Source organism: Phalacrocorax carbo, chromosome 3 (assembly GCF_963921805.1).
Source record: "Phalacrocorax carbo chromosome 3, bPhaCar2.1, whole genome shotgun sequence".
Lineage (NCBI taxonomy): Eukaryota > Metazoa > Chordata > Aves > Suliformes > Phalacrocoracidae > Phalacrocorax > Phalacrocorax carbo.
Window position 1 is genome coordinate 75,069,342 of NC_087515.1, and position 19,008 is coordinate 75,088,349.

Sequence of the window (19,008 nt, forward strand, 5' to 3'; positions counted from 1 at the left end):
AATTTTATGTAGATGCTATGCTGAATTAAAATTCATTTGCCAGCTGGATGACAAATGCAGAAAACTATTAAGGCCATTACAGCTGTTCAGGTGATTAATCAAAACAACGACCCCAGTACTGGCCCATGTAAGCATCTGCACAAATGACAGGGCCTTGTTTATTGACAGAAGAAAAAATCTGAGGCTTCTGCTTTTTGAAATGTATGATTGGTTCAATAGGCAATTAAAATTGCTATCTGAGGACATGAACTGATTTTTTCAGAGGTCTGATTCTCAGAGTAGGAATTTCTTCCTTACTAAGCAGGAGTGAGTTACATTTTCGATTTACAGCCCAAGCCCTTAGTAAAACCAAACCTGGTTAGATATGAGAGTTGTCATCAAGTCACCTCATAGAGAACTCCCATAATTTTGCTACTGGCTTATCTCCACATGAGAGGGGCAGTTTGGTAGGCTAAATCTGGATCTCGAATCTGAAAACAGCTGTCAAAACTCTGCCCACATCCTGAGGAAGCATCAGATATTGCTCCCCCTGCCATCACTACCTGATGCCTAGAAGATGTCCATATCTCATCTGCAGCATCCACAGCCTGCAATGAAGGACAGACTATGTACCATGAATCTATAAATCTGTGAAATGAGGCAAAAGTCCCCTGTTAACATCGCTCTACTCCTCACGTGCCTGGAGGCACACATTCAGCAGTGGGGCCGAGGAGCTCTGGAAGGTGCACCAGCCACTCCTGTAGTCCCCAGACATGGCGTTTGCTCTCGAAGCAGGACAGTAGATCCTGGGAAGTACTGAGCAATCCCTCTTTCTTATGCAAAACACCAGGCATGTGGTTTTGCTCTCAGGCATACTGGTCAGACAGTAGCAGGTCAGATGTTGATTGTGTCAGTTGAGGGTACGAAGCCTCAAAGTCTACATCTAGACTTTGGAGAAATAATGATGGCACCAGCATTCCCCAAGTCCCAGGGCTTTCCAGTAAGTTAAACCACCTGGAATACTTACTATCACCTTTGCTTTATTAACTGCAGACAAATAGGGCCTGTTAACAGAGCAGACAGAATCTGTTAATAGGACCCTTGGGTAACACTGATTTGTCAGCTTACAAATGACCTTTCTAAAATACAAATAGACAGGGAGCTAAGCTCTGAAGTTTTTCTACATTTGGTAAAGAGATGAAAGAAAGAAGGATGTAAAGGAGAAGGGAGTGAAAAATCAAGCTGTTAGTATTTTTTAAAGGCATTACTTAGATGGACATTTGCCATCTATGCCATCGTCTTTGTACCAAGCGCAGAGCACTAGGATTACTTTACTGCATCCAGTATGATAGATGGTACTGATGGCTGTACGCGTTGTGCTACCACCAACTCTTAGTGCCAGAAAAAGATCAATGCTCAAAATACGGTTTTGCCGGTACTTGCAAGTATCTGAGGCGTTTCTGCCAGCACAACAACCAGATGTCCCTGAATAACACACCCATGCTGGGTGTGCAAATGGGCAAGCCTGCCACTGCTCTAACTTTTACACAGAACCCGCTCCCCACAAGTCGTGTGCAAATATGAAACATTTTGCCCATGATCATTGTACCGAAACTACAACATGGATCACTATATGCAGACTTTAAAATAAAATGCATTTTACTTCAGGATATTGCTTCAAGGATATTGCTTTAACTTACCAGGCTTCACAACAGCCTGTCAGGTTGTTGCTGAAAGTACTGTCAGATTTGTGTTAAAGATAAACGGGAATAAAGAGACAGAGCCAAAAGGCACAGAGTAATTAGCCTTGTCTATAGTCATGGCAAGGGAGTCCTGGAAATTCAGGGGGTTAAGGGCCCTGACCCTCCCCCAACCAACCAGCCACTAGGCAACACTGTAAAATTAGTTTTTCCTTCTAACTGCAGAAATATTCTTTATATCCACTGAGAAATTCTTCGATCTCTGCTCCATTCATTCCTACAGCCCAAGGTTTTTACACATTGACTAGCTCGTCTGTAATTGTTTCCCTTGCAATCCTGGGACAAATTCCAGCTTTTCTTCGAGTTTTCATTGATGGAATTGATCACACATTTAAGGAACAGAAGGCAAAACCAAAGCCTCCAGCCAAGCAAACAAACCCCCAAATCTGGGGGGAATCTTGTTTGGACACAATGCTTGGTATTTCCCCACCCCGCATGCTGCAATTCACTTAGGAGCTGAGTAATTGCATGAATACTTTTTAGTTTGCTATTCTCTTGCTTATTTGATTATGACTCATATACTTGAAAGAACTGCAGTTGTTAGCATAATTTCACAGTTCTGTATATCTGGCTTGTGTCATGCATTTAGCTGATTTAATTTAATTTTCAGACAAAAACTGCTAATGCAAATGGAAACTACTATCCTCCCAGTTTGTGTGTGAGGACGTTGTTTTCTCCCCCTCTCTCCGTTAGTGGTGAAATACCAGTCAAACAACTGAAAACAGGTTTTTGTCATTTCTTTCTGAAAGACGCAATGGCAACTTAGAAGCAATACTTTATTTCTTAACAATGCTTTGTAAAGACTGATAGGATTACATCTTGTATTAAATGTCCAGTCCTTCTCTGCACACGCAGCATGGCATGAAAAATCTGCAATAGTAGTGTATTTTTTTTATTGCCAATGAATGATAAGGCTGCTGAACAAGACTAAATCTAATCTGTTAGTGCCTAATTTTCCAAAACCACCTGACTTTGTACAATCTTTTGAATTGGCTTTTCTCCCCTCTTAACCAAAGGGTTAATGTGAGAAGTTGATTATGGGAATGAAAATAAAACTTCCATAGTCCTGTAAAGGGAGTCCCTTTGAACTAGTCCAGTTAAGTTAGTGGTGTCCAGTCAACTGCAGAGATATGGATGTGACCCGTTGTTCAGACTCCAGTGAGCAGTGTGGTAATGAAATAACACCACTGACCTGCCACGGCCCCCCTGGTTCAGGTTCCTTTAATCAACGCAATTCATTTCTCCCTTGCTTGCTTGCTGTCACTGGTAGCGGATGTAAACTGAACAGGGGTTGTGTGTGGCAGGGGTGGTGTCTCCCCGAGATACTGCAAACTCTTATCAGGAACACTACAGCGTTAGTGAAATGTCAAGCACCTGTCTAAAAATCTCAGTTTCCTGCTTGATGACGGCAGTGAGAGAGGAGATGGATCTTGTGAGCAGTCGACCAGAGGTATTGCAACAACATAAAACCAAATAATCATCAAGGGCTTAGAAACACATTGCTCAATAACTCTGTCTTTGTACTTCCAGGAAAAGAAATATTTTCTGGCTTTCTGTTTAAAAATGTGTGCTTCAAAAGCATGTATTGAACATGCTTAAGAAACCACGGTTGAATAAAAAACCCCAAACCTTACAGAGATATAAGTTCTATGCAGCAGTGCAGCAGAGTCTCCGGTCAGAGAATGAACACATTTATGGAGAAGAATGAGTTATTTTTATAGCATTAATTAATTAACTCAAATGATATTAAGCTATGTAGCACTACCGCTCACTTCCCTTTTTTCCCTACCCTTTCTTACTGAGAAACATATTTTTCTTGATAGGGGACTTGAGTTTGTCTTAATTTTTTTTTCTACAACCCAGGAAAAGGCCTAAACATTAATGATTACATTTCCTTATTTCAGTGACTGAAATGTGCTTGTCTGACCTTAGTTTAGGATTCAGGACAGTGGGGGAAAATATTACCTATGTCTACTAAAAAAGTAGAGAAATAGATCACATCTATATTGTTTTAGTCCCATTGAAGATACCCTTTTCTCCATTAAAAACAGTGGCTTTTAAAACCCTTCTTATTCAGATTATAAACATCACTAGTATAAAAGCATCCCATAAAAATCTTCCTATCAGTAAGTTATCTTTATAATAAAAGAGAATAATTATTTAAAAAGAAAAAAAAGTTAAGTGCTTTTCAAAGAAAAGTGCAAAAAGCATATATGTATCTCTCTGCAATTAGAAGAAAATGACCTCTTTATTTAGGAACATAAGAAAAGACAAAAGACTCCAAACAGAGAGTGAAGCTGCACTGTAGCTCCTACATAGGCCACGCTGGAGGTACAATGCTGTTGCCTCGGCGATCCAAGCACCATTCCCTATCTAATTTTTATTTTGGCAGTGGACAGAAGGATAAACCATAGTAACCTTCCACCTTCTGTGGGGGAATTAAAGTGTGGCAGTTGTGCTAAGGCCCTGATTCCCGGCTGTGATCAACGTCAAAATCACGTTATTTATCTGAGGTAACTATCAGGAGTCTGCACTGGACCTGACTTCGAAACAGTCCCTCTTATCTGAGTGCAGCTGTCACCAAAATAAACAACTTGTGAGGCAAGCAGCAAATTAAAAGCTCTCTGTATATAAAGAAAGCACAAGCAAACTATATTTCACAGAGAGAGAAAGAGAGCTTTTAAACAACCTAATAAAAATTCCTCCATGTTTACTCTTGGCCACAACACACAGGGAAACATCATGAACTCGGCAGAGTTCAGGTGCTGGACTTGTGATAAGAGGCCATGAAATTTCTCCTTGCAGGGCACAGGGCAGGTTCTTTTTACTGAAAAGACGACTATGGTTTTTTGGTTAAGACACTGCTTTTTTTCTGAGGCCCGCGATTTAGCTCCAGGTAGAGGCTCTGTGTCACCTAAGCAATGCCACGGTGGGACAGGATGGCATCTCCCAATGCGGCAAGGAGGGTCTGTCTGCAAGGGATACTGATGCTGCTTGCATCCTGGTAAGGCTCATTCTCAGTGCAGGTGGCACAAGGCTTTTTTGTAACTTATTTTCTTCTGTTCCAGGAAACATCTGCAAGGAACCCTTACCTCATATTTTCCTTTCTTCTCCAAGGGCTCAGATTCAGTCTCCGCAGGCACCGTAACTTTGTCCCCTAGAAGCTCCTCTAAGATCAAGACGGTTTCCCAGTTGCTATAGTGACGAGCTGGGAAAATATCTGAGTGCATGCTGTCACCAAAATAAACAACCTATGAGGGAAGCAGCAAATTAAAAGTTCATTGTATATGAGGAAAACACAAGCAAACTGTATTTCAGAGAGAGAAAAAGAGCTTTAAAACAACCCAATAAAAATTCCTCTGTGTTTACAGTTGGCCATGACACACAGAGATCTTATTAATGTCACAGTTTGGGATTTTATCTCCAACCAGCTCCACAGGGAAAAGGCTGGCCCTGCACACCCTCCTCACTCGCACCCTCCCGGGGCACTGGACAGGGATGCCCAGCTGCGACCTGCACGGGGGACACTGCTGAGATTTTTGACTAACAGAAACAGACTGCCAGGAAGCAGTGGAAAAGACTATCAAGAAAATACACTAAACAACGGGAGTGAATTTTGGACAACTTTGGAAACAAGGGAGAACACAGCGCGTCTCTCAGTGACTCAGAACTCTTCTGTGCCCAGGGGGTAGTTTACACCCTAGGGAAAATGTGGTCCCACCGTCTTCAGTGGCATTTTCACCCATCCAGACCTGTAATTAAAACAACGTGATCCTAGTTTTCACTGGTGACACCTTTTAATCTATCTGATCTGTTTCCTAAGGGAGAGTGTTTATTTTCTGATTACAATCTGATTCTCCCCAAAGCTGCGGAAATGCATGACCACACACAGAGAAAAAAACATCTAGATAGTTTACATATTCTACAGAAAAAAAGACTAATATGCTGCTTCCAGTTCTGGACTGCAGTCTGTTGGACAACAGCAAGCATAACCAGAACAAGAATTTGTGACTGATCGCATCAATAACTTTAATGAAAGCTTGTCTGGTGAATTTTAGACTGAAATAGGGTATTTTCAGAAAGATTTACTTATAGCATACCTTGGGATCCACCTTGCCAGTCATCTTCTTCAGTAGTTCATAAAGCTGGGTAGCATTACCTTGGGAATACCAGCCAGGCTTGTCCAGAGATAGCAGAGCCTCCTGCTCCTCATCATTCTCTGAAATCACCAAGCAAAATTGCTCACTGTTAGTGAGAGCAGCCCATGCTCCTGTATTCATGAGACGTGCAAGAAGCTGCCTGTGCACAGCTTGGAGATCAGGGTCTATTTTGATATTAAACCAGCTCCAGTGTCTGGCGCAAGTCCTGGTACTGACTGCGGGTTCAGTCAAGGCATTTGGTAGCTGGTGGTAGGCAGACTTTCTGAGAAAAGAAGCAGCCGAACCTCATCTGCAAGGGCTACAGAAGAGCTGAGGAGCAAAAGTCAAAGGCTTTATTTCCCAAACGCTGCAGCAGTGAAGGCAGGAAACCACATGGACCAGACTGATGGAGGAGCTGCTACAGTTCTAAGGTGAAACCATGAGATAAGATAGACTGTAAGAGACAGCACGTACTCTTCCCCACAGACAAATTGTCTACTGCTTTTAACCGCTGACATAAATACATCAAAACAGACTGCAGTAGCTCTTACGGGCATCCACCAGCCTTAGGTCAGCACAAATAATAAGCAGTTCCAGTTTTCATCCAGTTTTGAAGAAATGACAAGTGGACAATATTGCTGCTGGTGGTGTTATCCACATTGGCATATATCCACGCTGGCAGCTGTCATTGAACCGGAAAAATCAGTAGAAGCTGAAGCTCTCCGGTCACCACCCAGCTGCGCCATAGGCTTCGTTTCCAGCTGGTCCCAAAGCAGCTGGATCTGTCCTGGCATCCATGTAACCTCATTGCTCATTCAGATCCATGTGCTATTGCCAGAGGAACTCTTTGTAGCTTTTTGCTGGAGCCAAAACACTAGCCTTAGTGAACCGATAAACTAGAATTTCATCAGAAATATTAATATTAATGTCTCCTGTCTATTGAAGTGGTTAAACAAAAGGCTGATTTTGTTACCCAGTCTCAATCAAACATTTCTTATTTTTTATGCTAGAGAGAGAGGGTTTAGAAGCCAATAGAGTACTTTGATCTGACTTAGGTGTAACATCAGGACTTCCGTTTTTCTCCTGCTTTATAGAATTTTTCAAAGTACTTAAAAGGAGTTAGGAAGAAGACTAAGACAGAGCAAACTTCATTTGGTTAGAGACCGCTGAAAGCTGGAATGGAAACTATGGAGAACAGTGAAATGACAAGACAGCTTTATGTTTAAAAACACTGAGGATGTACATGACGCAGTACATTGGTCCTTGAAATAAATAAAAAAAGATGCAAAAAGAGGGAAATAGGTATGTGGAGAGAGGTAGTAAATCATTCTTTAATGTTATGAATCTAAGAATTTTAATAAACACAGGATTTATTCTTAGACAAAACAATTCTATATTAAGCATGTTTTATAAACCAGGAAAAACCAAGGAAATTCAAAGTTGACACAACAATTCACATAGACCTTGTGTGGAAATGTCTTTTCCTTTGTTCTTCTTCAGAAACTTGATGATAATAATAGTAAGTATGATAGCATCCATAAAAAAAAAAATATCTTAATTTCCTGACTTTTAAAATACATTTGACCAAACAACTTTTGATCAAACAGAAGTTGCCAAACTTCAGCAAATTTATTTTATTTTCCTCATATTTTTAGACATATTTGTAAGGCTGACTGAAAAAGTAGACACAATCTTCAAATGATATGGACTTAGAAAAAGAAACTTATAAAAACAACTCTTTTGAGCTGCTATCAGAAGTTTCTTGAAATTTGTGGAGGTTTGTATAGCTATTATTGTCTCTCCATTCAGTCATCCAGGAAAATACTAGACAAAAATGGAGCTATTATGAGAGGGATTTTCACAATAACAACACTGCATTTGCAAATAGGAGCCCTGTGTATTACAGCAGCACCAGAAGGCTCCAGCAAGAGCAAGACCTTGCTTTGCTACCTCTATGGAAAGGCAGGAAGGGCAGTCCTGACTGAAAAATTCACTCTAATTACAAGGTAGAAGATCTCTCACTCTGTGAGATCTATTACTGTCACCCCTAGCAATGGGATTCATCTCACTTAACTCAGTGCATCCGGAATTTAGGCTTCTAATTTACAGTTACAATCTGAACTAGTCAGCCAGGATCCCTTGGTAAGCAGAAGAGAGTGCAAGAAGCACTTTCTAGAGGTGCCAGCTCTAGAGAAGGAAAGGATTTAATTAAGTTAGGAACGTTGCTTTTAGGCAGTGAAATGAAGGGAAATTTCAAAGCCTGCTTTCCTCCTCCATGCTTGGAGGCAGCAAACAGCACTGAGATGTCTAATTCATTATGGGAACACCTTGATTTTGGGAGGAGCTTCAGAAATCAGAGGAATTAGGAAAGGTCCTCTATAATATTCGAGTTGTAGGGTTATAGGGATAATGAATCTGAACTGGCAAACCTTGCCTTGAACCATCTCATACGGCTGCTTGGGTTCACGCATCTAGGGGTGACTGTGTCAATTTTATTTCTGTAATCTGAAATCAGAGGAAGTTAATGGTGTTTCAGTTGCAATAAGTCATTAAAGAGGATGGTTTCTAATCCACTTGCACTTTCTCTATGGCAAAATATAGTAAAGAAAATTATTCTTCAACAGTGGCTCTTAACACCTTTCACGGTAGTTCTGCCATGTAAAAACTGATACGCAACAACTTCAACAACCTGTTAGTGACACCACTGGCTCTGGCCTTGTGGTGTAATCTTCAGATAGCAGCTACACAACAGTGCTGAAGAAATCTACAAATTTCCAGCAAAAATGCTGCATAAATGTGATTATGGTAGTTCCTAATATGTTTTAGATATTCCAAGCCTAACATTGGCTCACTCAGATAAGAGAAAAACTGCTGCTGACCTTCCTTCCACTTTGCTGTTATTGATTTGTAAAAGTTCATTCAAAGGTCAGAAACGCTATAAATATTCCTTCTGCAGGAAGCAGCATATATATAGGCGGGGAAGCTAATGCTTCAGGTCTTACAAGCTGGGAGGAAAAGGAGACATCCTGACAATTTCAAACAGACTGGATAACCAGAAAGAATTTCTCAGATGATTTAGATACAGTGACTTGCTTCCTTCTGAAGTCTAATATATGACTGCAACCTGGATTCCTGGCTGTAGACTGAAAACATGCCATGACAAGAAATGTAAAGGTAGCAAGCAAGTAAAATTAAGATAATTAAACCCAGAAAATCATTCTATTAAAACACTCACCCAAACCCCAACAGTGATTCAGAGCAGTTTTCCTGAGGGGAAGTTACTGTTCCTTTTTAAAAACAACAACAAAAGCTTGACTCATGCTGGGGCAATATTAATATTGCTGGAATAGCAGTTTGCATATTGCTGTGTCTAATAGCTTGGCAAATGTTTTCTGATTCAGAAATGTACTCCCATCACCTTTAGCAGATATGTTTTTTCAGATAAACCAATTCACTGACAAGATTCAATATCCTTTTTCTTGTGAGAATTTTCTTGCCTGCCTTTAAATGTGCATTGCAGGTTTATAACATGGGCTGAGGAACATCTGGTTTCATTCTGAATGAATATCCAAAAAGCAATCAGTGAAGCTTATTCCCATTTAAATGACAACTGATGGTAATCTACCTTGGCACAGAGTCGGTCCTTGGGAAAGACTCTGCACACACTTGCTTATTGCTGTCTGCTTTGCTATCCGTTTATGGGTTACACCCGCCGAGACGGAATCCTAAACACATGCGGTACTGAGGTTGTGTCCATACTGCATGTTCAGTCCAGGGTCTGAACCTGGAGGTCTATCCCTAACACGGCTGGTGTTTACACTGTTAAACCCCAGCCCATGGGATGGGGCTTTCGTTTGGGAAGCCTAAGGTTAACACAGAAGCTTGAGAGTGAGGGTGAATTTATGCTTTAACAGGTATTCACCTATACTCAGCCACACCTACACTGAGGTTAATTCTCATCAGCTCAGCATCCCTGAGGCCACAACCCTCCACCGCTCCTCAGTTGGGTGCCCTACGGCGAGGGTTTACGCACTGGGGCAGGCGAGGACCCGCAAGTGACTCACCTGAGAGCCCGAGGACACCTCGCACCTACTTGACTGGGCAGAGATGGGGCTAAGAAAGCAACTCCAAGTGCCTGTAGGCCATGCCAGCCAAAGATGTGCTAGGTTTGACTGCAGTGTGTGTGTACAGATCCCAAGCAGCCCATTCTTCCACCTTCCTGTCTTTCTCCTGACAGCCTTTCACTCATTTCCATACAAATCTAGTTAGACCGGCTGTTAGGGTTACGAGTATTTTATGTTCCTTTGAACTGTGTAATAGAATGAAATCATGTGGTGACTCTTGCTGCTTATGCCTGTACCTGCTCCTGCCTCTTCCTACCCATGGGCAGCTCCTGCGGGCTCTCACCACGTGCAGGTGCTTAGCGTGGATGGGCCTATGTGTTTAGCACACTGAAGCCCTGGTTACCACCTCCGGGGGCTATTGTAAAACATGTATGTTTTATGATCCATAACTATTATACTGATATGTCTCTCTGCAATTTAAAATAATGTCATTTCAGGCCCTGAGGACATTAATATAAAAGTTGGGTTATGTTCCAGCCCAGCTTGCAAGCACAGTCTGATTCTGGATGGCATTTTGAGCTCACTTAAGAAACACAAACTCCCTGTTTCAGAAGAAGACTTGGGGCAGGACAGCACACCATTTTACAGCTGAGACAAAGGGACATACCTAAGTAAAATCCTTCTCGTGGCTTCTTCCAGTTGTAAAGGTAATGAGATGGGATGACAAAAACTGTCGTTGCCCTGTGGGCATGCTCTCCATGAAGAAAGCAAGTACTTACAAGCTTGCTGGGGGTAAAACTTCATACCCTACGGGCACCCTTACGTAGGGCAGCATCCCAAATTCCTATGTATAGATCCACCACCTTTGCTGTGTGGTTTCCAGGATTCATGCAGATATTACTGTGTGCTTTTCCAACCCTGAATTACTTCTGTGCCCTGTAAGCAGCTGTGAAATCCATCTGCCTGACATGAGCACCAGTGCTTGCCAGTCTCCTGTCTGACGGGGTGACTCCAGGGAAATGATAAGGAACAAATTATTCCCTTAGCATGATGTGCTGAAATAAAAGGTTAAGGCTTCCCAAAGTGACTAGTGATTTTGGCTGTCTCCATTTTTGGCTGTCCAATCCTTTTTTTTTCTTTTTTCTTCCCAGAAAAACGTTGAAGATCAGCTCCCCTTCCTGCTTTGCATCTTCTGCCTTCTTTCGGGTAGCTTATGGTTGGTGAGACAAAGGCTAAAAGTTTTGAAAACTGGAACATGATTTTTAATTTTACATAGGCAGTGATACATCTCTTCTTATGCTTACCAATCCCAACACTAAATTTACTAGTACTAAATAACAGTAATACTAAAAGCTGGCAATGCGCTGAAAAAACACCACAGATACAGGTGAGAGAAATACACACATACCATCCTGTGAAAAAAATAAACTATTTCATAAAAATTCATAAGTGCTACTTATCCAATTAATAACAATTCCTTTTTCTCACGATGGACTTCTGATCTGTCACTCATTTATAAGGCCTGATAAGACCTAAGTACAAAATAGTGTATTTTCAAATTGCCCTGGGCATATAGGAACCACAGACTCCTTAGAGAAGAGAAATAAATAAATAAAAATATTATTTTTACTAAAAACTTTTTAGTTTTTATTAAAATCTGCCTTACTGCTTAATTATACCAAGTAACAGGCCTTGCAGAGACAAGACTGAAGTTTTACTTGTTTGTAAGAAAATTGGAATTTCCTTTAGAGAAGTCAGCAAGTTAGTTTCTTCTAGAAGTTTTGATTACTGTGTTACAAGAACTGAAAATAACAGCTTACTACGATTTAGTAATTTGTTTTCAAATCTGTCAAAGCATGAACCTCATACCTTCCCACAAACGGTCTGGCTAACGAACAAAGTGTCTCTATTTAAAACATTGATACGATAAAATGCAAGCAAGGCCTTTTTTCCTTGGAAAATGAAAATCACTTTTTGGAAAATGATTCATCTGCAAGTTCATTTTTAAATGTAGTTCATGCACAGATTTGGTGAAACTTTTTCCATAATTTTATTTAATTTTATTTATAACTCAAAGAACTTCTGTTTTGGAAGGGTAAGAGGGACGTAAATACAGAATTTCATTTCTTCCTTGCACATATTTTGTAAGGTTTTTTTTTTAAGTGGGATCTTGGAGAGGTACAAAATGGCAAGAAAAGAAATAAATTCCCTCCCCAGAACAGTTTTATTCTGGACCTCATTAGTTTTGTAAGAAGCTCCAGATCCTTATAATTGAGGAACTCCCAATATCCAGACAAATGTCCCCGAATAACCTTATCAATACTAATATCATAGTCATCCTAGAGATTCCTATATATTTATGGAGAGATACAGGCTTTTCCAGAAAGCATTCTGAATTCAAGTAAGTTAGGAGACTTATGGAAATTGAGGAAAAAACTGACATAAGAATTTCAGGAATATGTAGTTCAGTTCAAGCAACTGTCTATAACCTTTCTTACTAGGTGATGCTTCACTGCTGGACAAAAATCTGAAGAGTGGGTGGAAGCAGAAGATGGAGGGAAGCACAGAAGATGAGACAGGGGCCACCAGTCAGTTCTGACCTAACCTGTCACTTCAGAAAAATGTCTTAATTTTCACAATTAAAATAAAATCGAGACACACAAAGCATCTTCTTTGCACTGTGCAGACCGTAATCTTCCAGTTTATCCTAACCCTCTAGATCTCTCTAGTAATACCTACTGAAATAAGGCATACTGCAAATTGCTTTTGGACTATACTCTTCCCTACTGAAAACTGACACTGTAGTGTAGTGGGAAAAAACTTCCTGCCATCATTTACTTTGGCCTCAGACGTTAAAAAAAAGAGAACAGAAGTTCTTTAATCCTCAGTTACAGAAAGACTAAGAAATTTTTTTCCCTACATCTTAATACTTCATGTATAAAATATATATGTAAACTAGAATAGACAATTTGATTCTGAACAAATGTATCTCCATAAAGCAATATACAGACCCTGCTGCAAGGGGCCTTTCTTTTTTATTTCTTCACTTCCCTAGTTACTTCAAATGGCATAAGAATTGTGAAGTAAACATGAGCATGCATAGTTATTGCACATACTCACTTGCCTGGAATACAAAATAGACATTTTCATTAACTTTTATATGAAAACTATTTATACAGCGAAGTTGAGTTATGACTTATAAGAAAGGTCCATTCTTTTTTCCTAACTTATTACACTACCTCAATTCCCTACTTTAATTTTATTGATTAATTCTGTCTGAAGTTCCATCTCTCCAAATATTGGCTGCCTCTGAATGGGGCAGTTTTAAATCAACCTTGTTGAGATGAACAATCTCTAGTGTTCTAGATTAAGTTAAGATTCAAGATTCCACAGGTAAAAAATGAAATTTGGGAATTTAAAAAAAAATCCACTCGGCCTTCTGCCTGTTCATAACTGTACAAGCATTCCATAGCTGCAGATAGAGGTTATTAAGAAACCTTGCTCAGACTGTCCCTCTGACTCAGTAATTAAAAAAGAACCCCGCCCCAACCCACAGCAGTTTCCTTAGCACAGTGCTGCTGCCAGGCCTGGCAAGCTCAGCAAGCGGCAGCGAGAGCTTTCCTGGGGAGTGCAGGGGTCTGACCACTGGAGCCCCAGCATGTCCCTGATGCTGTACGGAGGTTAAAAAACTCAAACATGGTTTCTCCTGTTTGAAAAGGGGAAATTTCTCAAAAAAAAAAAAAAGAGAAATTGAAAATAGCTTTTTCTCTCAGTGCTTCACATGTATCCTGCTATTTAGAAGCTGTGAAGTCTGCTGATTCCCAGTATTTCTAAACAAAACTGGATGCCTTAGAATAATCAACTTTTTTCCCCTGGAAATAAAAGCTAACGTCTGAGACTACTGAGAGACAGGTTCTGGCTCCTGTTGGCCCAAGACTTCCTTCTCTCACATGGCAGAAGAGAAGCATTACATTACACACTTAAAAACCATACCGATATTAAAACCATTTGAATATGGCTGTCAGGAAAGAGACTACCTTGGCATTGCTTCATATATGTACTAAAATGTGAATATTTTTTTACATTATTAATAATACTTAGCACTTCAGGATTTTTTCTTTTATTATTACTTGAACTATAATCAGAATATGATGGCATTAAATAGTTAAGGACCATTTTCTATTGGAAAACATAGAAGCTGCCACTAATAGTTTAAAATCATAGATATGACAGAATATCAAACATACCAGAAAAGAATAAAATATCAGAACAATCACAGTGGGTGGTCTTGTTCAGTAGCAAATAGACTTTTTATTCCTGACACATTTTCTGCCTTGTATTTTGTTTCCCTTTGCTTAAGAAAATGTTCAAGAAGCACCAAAGACAGGTCAGGACCTAAGACTGATTTTGGGCTTGTGCAGTGTACCCTTGCCTTGAGCAATGTGCCCATTAGGGTCCATCACAGAAAGCCTTTAGCAGAAAGTGCTAAAGAAAGAAAATTGTTTGGAGTTGTACTGATGAGTAATCAGGTGGTGCTACAAGCTACAGCTACACAGGAGAAAGAGGAAAACGTAAACTAGGAAACCTCCCCAGACCATGGGTGTGCTGGATTTGGGCCAGCTGGGGAACAGGACAGCCAAGCCACAGCCAGCTCCCTGTCCGCGTGCCTTGCTGAGAGGTGTGGGGGAGCCATGCCCGAGGATGTTCTTGGGAAAGATGCTCATCCTTGGAAGTGCAGCAGGGAAAAAGCATCCTAATGTAGATAAGGTTTGGGGGACTGTGGTCGGCTACATGGGGGGAGGACGCTGCACCCACGGTTTGGTCCGGGTTAGTCTGGCTTTTGGGATAGGGAGTCACCAGATCTGCCACAGGTTTCCTGCCTGACCACGGGTGCTTTGTATGTAAATAGAAGTGTTAAAGCTCTCACATGTCAGAAGACCTATGAGCGTAAATATATTAAGGTTCATGAAGTATTTTGGTACAGTGGCAACAACAGCCATTTAGGTGGCTTAGGAGGGCAAAGTGAGATGAAGATGAGAGGGGTAGAACTAGATTTATGTAGACTGGATAAAAGAACAAATAACTGTGCTGTGATGTTGCTCAGGCCATGGGTGCGGAGATGAGAGACAGTGGGGGAAGTTCTCCTGGGGCCCAAAGAAACTAAGAAATATTTTCATCTTCTTTCCATTGCTTTGCACCTCTCCTGCCCCTCTGTGGCTCCTGTCTATGTAGGGTGTTCCCACCAAGCTCTCTGTTGGGATTTAGGACCTGTGGCGGACAGGAGCAGAAAGGAAGGACACAGCGTCTGCCTGTGGCAGAAGACAGAGGGGTGACAGCAAGTTCAGTCCCGAGGTCCGGGGACAATTTCATGGCCCTGTGGACCACGGTCATGTATGAATTCAAAGGAGGGACAAAGAACATGACAGGGTTAGAACAACTGGCAGAGAGTTTGGACGCTTTTTAAAGGTCTGCTCTTGGGCCAGGCCTGTCAGGGAACACCAGAATGAAGAACAAGAAACCCTGTTCCTATTAGAGCTGTTGAGATATAGTAGAACTTATTGAAAATGGAAAATGTTAGGAAATTAATGTTCTAACAAAGAGGAAAAATTTTTATGTGTGTAACCGTCACTGTAAATCTCAGAACAATGTAACTGGGCTGGAGATGCCAAGGAGAAATGGAAACTATTCCTTTCTGGTAAAGTACATTTCTCTTTGATGGGAAGACCGCCATGAAAGATTTGTAGTAATGAGTTTTTTTAAGAAGTAAAAGAGAAATGATCCCCATGACACTTCCTCTAATACTTTTCCAGTTCCTTACCTGTGCATTTCGTGTGGTTTGCAAAACCACTTAATGTCTATATGAAAATGTGCTTTACCTTGTTTCTCAGAACCAAGAGTATTGTGCCAGATCTCCGTATGCAGGAATTTCACAGATAAAATCTCTTGCTACTATTACTCCAGAAAAAATAATCATCTTGGAAGGCTCAGCCTTAGTCTGGCAGTATCACAGAGACACCTGGGATCTGTGGACAGTAATAATATATAAAGTGGTTTCACAGCAGATAAGAATCAGGTTAGAATGAACGTGTTTACTAATGAAGAGAAAAAGTCCTGGGGTCACTAACTCTGCCTAGAAAAATACGCAACATACATATTGAAGCTAAGACATCTGAAGTCCTATGTGAATAATAAAGATTGAAGAACAAAGAGAGCAAGGCAGAAGATGGTACATCACTTTTACCTTTTCCTGAACTTTCAGCTTGCAAGAAGTAACTCCCTTCTGAACATCAGCTGCAGAGGACTTGCTACTCATCTGAACAACGCAGTGTCCCATGATCACTTGCCAGCCAAGGAATGTCCAGTTTTGTGTTCTCTGACTGTTTATTTCCCTATATTGGGTGGGAGCTGCTCTTGAACTAGGTAACTCTCTACCCACCTGAGTTTTCACCTGCTATTTGTTGCAGCTCTCCCGGGTGCTTCATAAACATTAGGTAAGCCTTGGTCTTTAGAAACTGGGAAACCGAGGCAGAGATTCACTGTCATATCAAAGTGAACCAGATCTCAGCCTGGGCTTTGGACTCGATTATTCCTCCTCGTGTTCTCAGCTCATTTCTAGGGCTCCCTAACCAGCTCCTTTCACTACTCGCTTCCAATAGCAGATCTGATGCCTGCAGTACAAAAATCAACATGTGCTTTCTGCAAAAAACAATTCTACAGACTAACCTTTATAAAAGCTTGACATTTTGGAAGAACACACAAGAGAACCCTAAAGCGCCTTAATGAAAACCAGCACATACAGATTCATGGAAACTATGCTGAAGGGAAGCTTTCTGCAGTGCTTGCCAGCCCTCGTTCTGCCAGGAATGTACCATGCACAACTCGATGTTTGCTCTACTACAAACTGTCTCAAACACATTTCCAAATTAATTAAAAATCAAATCATAAGGTAACACTTTATGAGGTTCTCTGCCTAATAATCTACTTATTTTTGAATCCTACAGCAGAAAACAGTTACACAGAGAACAAAGATAAATAAAACCCCCCAAATTCTATCACTTATTGCTTACACATACGTGATCTATGCCAAAGAATGATTTTTCCCTGCAAAGTCGTACCAATAACTCCCCCCTGATGTAGGTAATCTTTCTTTCTTCCAGAAATTTCTTGTGGATTTTGACAGCTGTTTAAGAACTATAATGTGAAGTTTAACCTAAATGCCCACCAACCTAATTCACACAGGTTTGCACTGAACCTTAGTGGAGTAGTAAAGTTTATGAACTTGTATTGATCCATCCTGCAGGCAGCCAGACCTTGGCTGCTGTAGACACAGGAGTTCACAGCTTTCTAATCAGCAGGTAGCCTGGTTCTATTCAGTTACTAATATACTGGTGCCTAGAGACACCTGAGATGCCCTAAGATCCTCCAGCACATCGGTCCAAATTGGGAAGGTATGGGTTTCCAGGGGCTCTTGATGAGCACCAGAGGCCTACAATTAGGGATTGAGCTCCAGATGCGGAAGTATAGCGTGAAGGGTCTATGATAAGAAGGACAGCCACTACAGGTTGCAGCACTGGGTGAATGGGGCCAACGGGGCCAACATATTCTTTGCCTACAATGGGAGTTGGCTGAGGAATAAATACTAAATGATTGGTAGCCAGAGTAATTTCTATGTACTGTTTCTTCTATATGTATTCCTGGTATTTACTTACTTATTTCAGGACAGACCTCCGTGACTTCTAGAACATGGCATCACCCTTACAATGTAGTTGTGAGACAATCCTTGTTTAAGGGAGAGGCTTGCAACTAAATGACAAAAAATAGCTTCTGAAAACTATGCATCTCTCTTGTACAGGTTTGGCAGGAAGACAAGCCAGCTTTTGAACTAAGCTATCAGGGGTGCAACAACCTACTTGTAAACAGCAGTGAAGTCTGGTAATGATCTGCATGAGTTAATAAGCTTTCCGGGGGACCTTTTTTATTCTGTGGATGAAATAAAATGTATTTGTTTAACCATCTTATATTAAAAATGCACAAAACAGATCAAAAGGAAATATGCATTCTTTTTATGCCAAAACAGCTGCTGACTTGTGCGTAGTTTTTCCCTAGCGTTCCTTTCAGTCTTTTGATATTTCCAGTTTAGCTCTTCCCCCTCCAGTCATGGGCTGACACTCTTATATATGCTGGGAAATAGAATGAAAGTGAAAAGAAATATTTCATATAAGAAGCAATATTAAAAAAATAATAACCTCTCCATCTAGAATTCTGGCTATTGAATTATCTCTATAAATAATTGCTAGACACTCTTCAGGTATTGCATTATACCAGTCTGAGCTCCCATGCACCCACTGTAAAGGAGCCACAAACCACTTCATCATTAAGACTACATCTTAATGTTCTCTTCAGTAAATTAAATTAAGTGAGCTTATGTGTCCCTCAGACACAACTGACTAGCCAACCCTTTCAAATTTTCAGCATTTCTATGGAAGAGAACTGAAGGTATTATTTCAGAAAGGGTCCTACTAATGCTGCAAAGAAAGTTAGTGTTGCAAGTTTTGCTTATGTATGGAAGATGTGCATTTGCTTTTGTCTTCTCACTGATGTGAAGACCCAATTCTGTGTGAAGTCTTCCCTAAATCCTAAGTCTTTTTCAGCATCACACATTGTTTGAGTATTATCACACTATAAATGGGATCTATGTTGAGTGCTGACCGCTTTGCTTCTAAATCTTGCATAGTGTTTGGCCGTGTTTTCTCAGGGACTATGGAGGAAAAAAATAATCTCCTCTTAATAATCTTTTCATGTGTTGGAGAAGAATTCCCTTAAGCCAGAGAAGTCTGTTTGCTGAACATCGTTTTGTCTGCAATACAAACTGGTTGTTTAGGTAATTGGCTTTGGTTTTGAAAATGCAGACTAGGATACGGCAACTCAAGTTCTGTGCGGACTCACTACAGAGGATGGGGTTGACAGGCCCATAGCAGCTCATTCTGCTGTAAAAACAAGCTGCATTTTTTTTGGATGAACTGGGCTTCCTAACTGTGGGAGCCTTCTGTGCCCTATCTCTCTGGT

General features: G+C 40.8%; 1 protein-coding gene across 1 annotated transcript in view; it reads right to left on the bottom strand.

Annotated features, from left to right (window-relative positions):
- The window catches only part of NT5DC1 (5'-nucleotidase domain containing 1), a 149,508-nt gene that overhangs the window by 14,850 nt on the left and 115,650 nt on the right, over nt 1-19,008 (bottom strand). Inside the window, exons 9-10 of the mRNA XM_064447431.1 lie at nt 5,840-5,958; nt 4,832-4,990 (exon numbers count right to left, since the gene is read on the bottom strand). Of these exons, the coding sequence (XP_064303501.1) occupies nt 4,832-4,990; nt 5,840-5,958 (278 nt within the window). The remainder of the gene's footprint in view (nt 1-4,831; nt 4,991-5,839; nt 5,959-19,008) is intronic.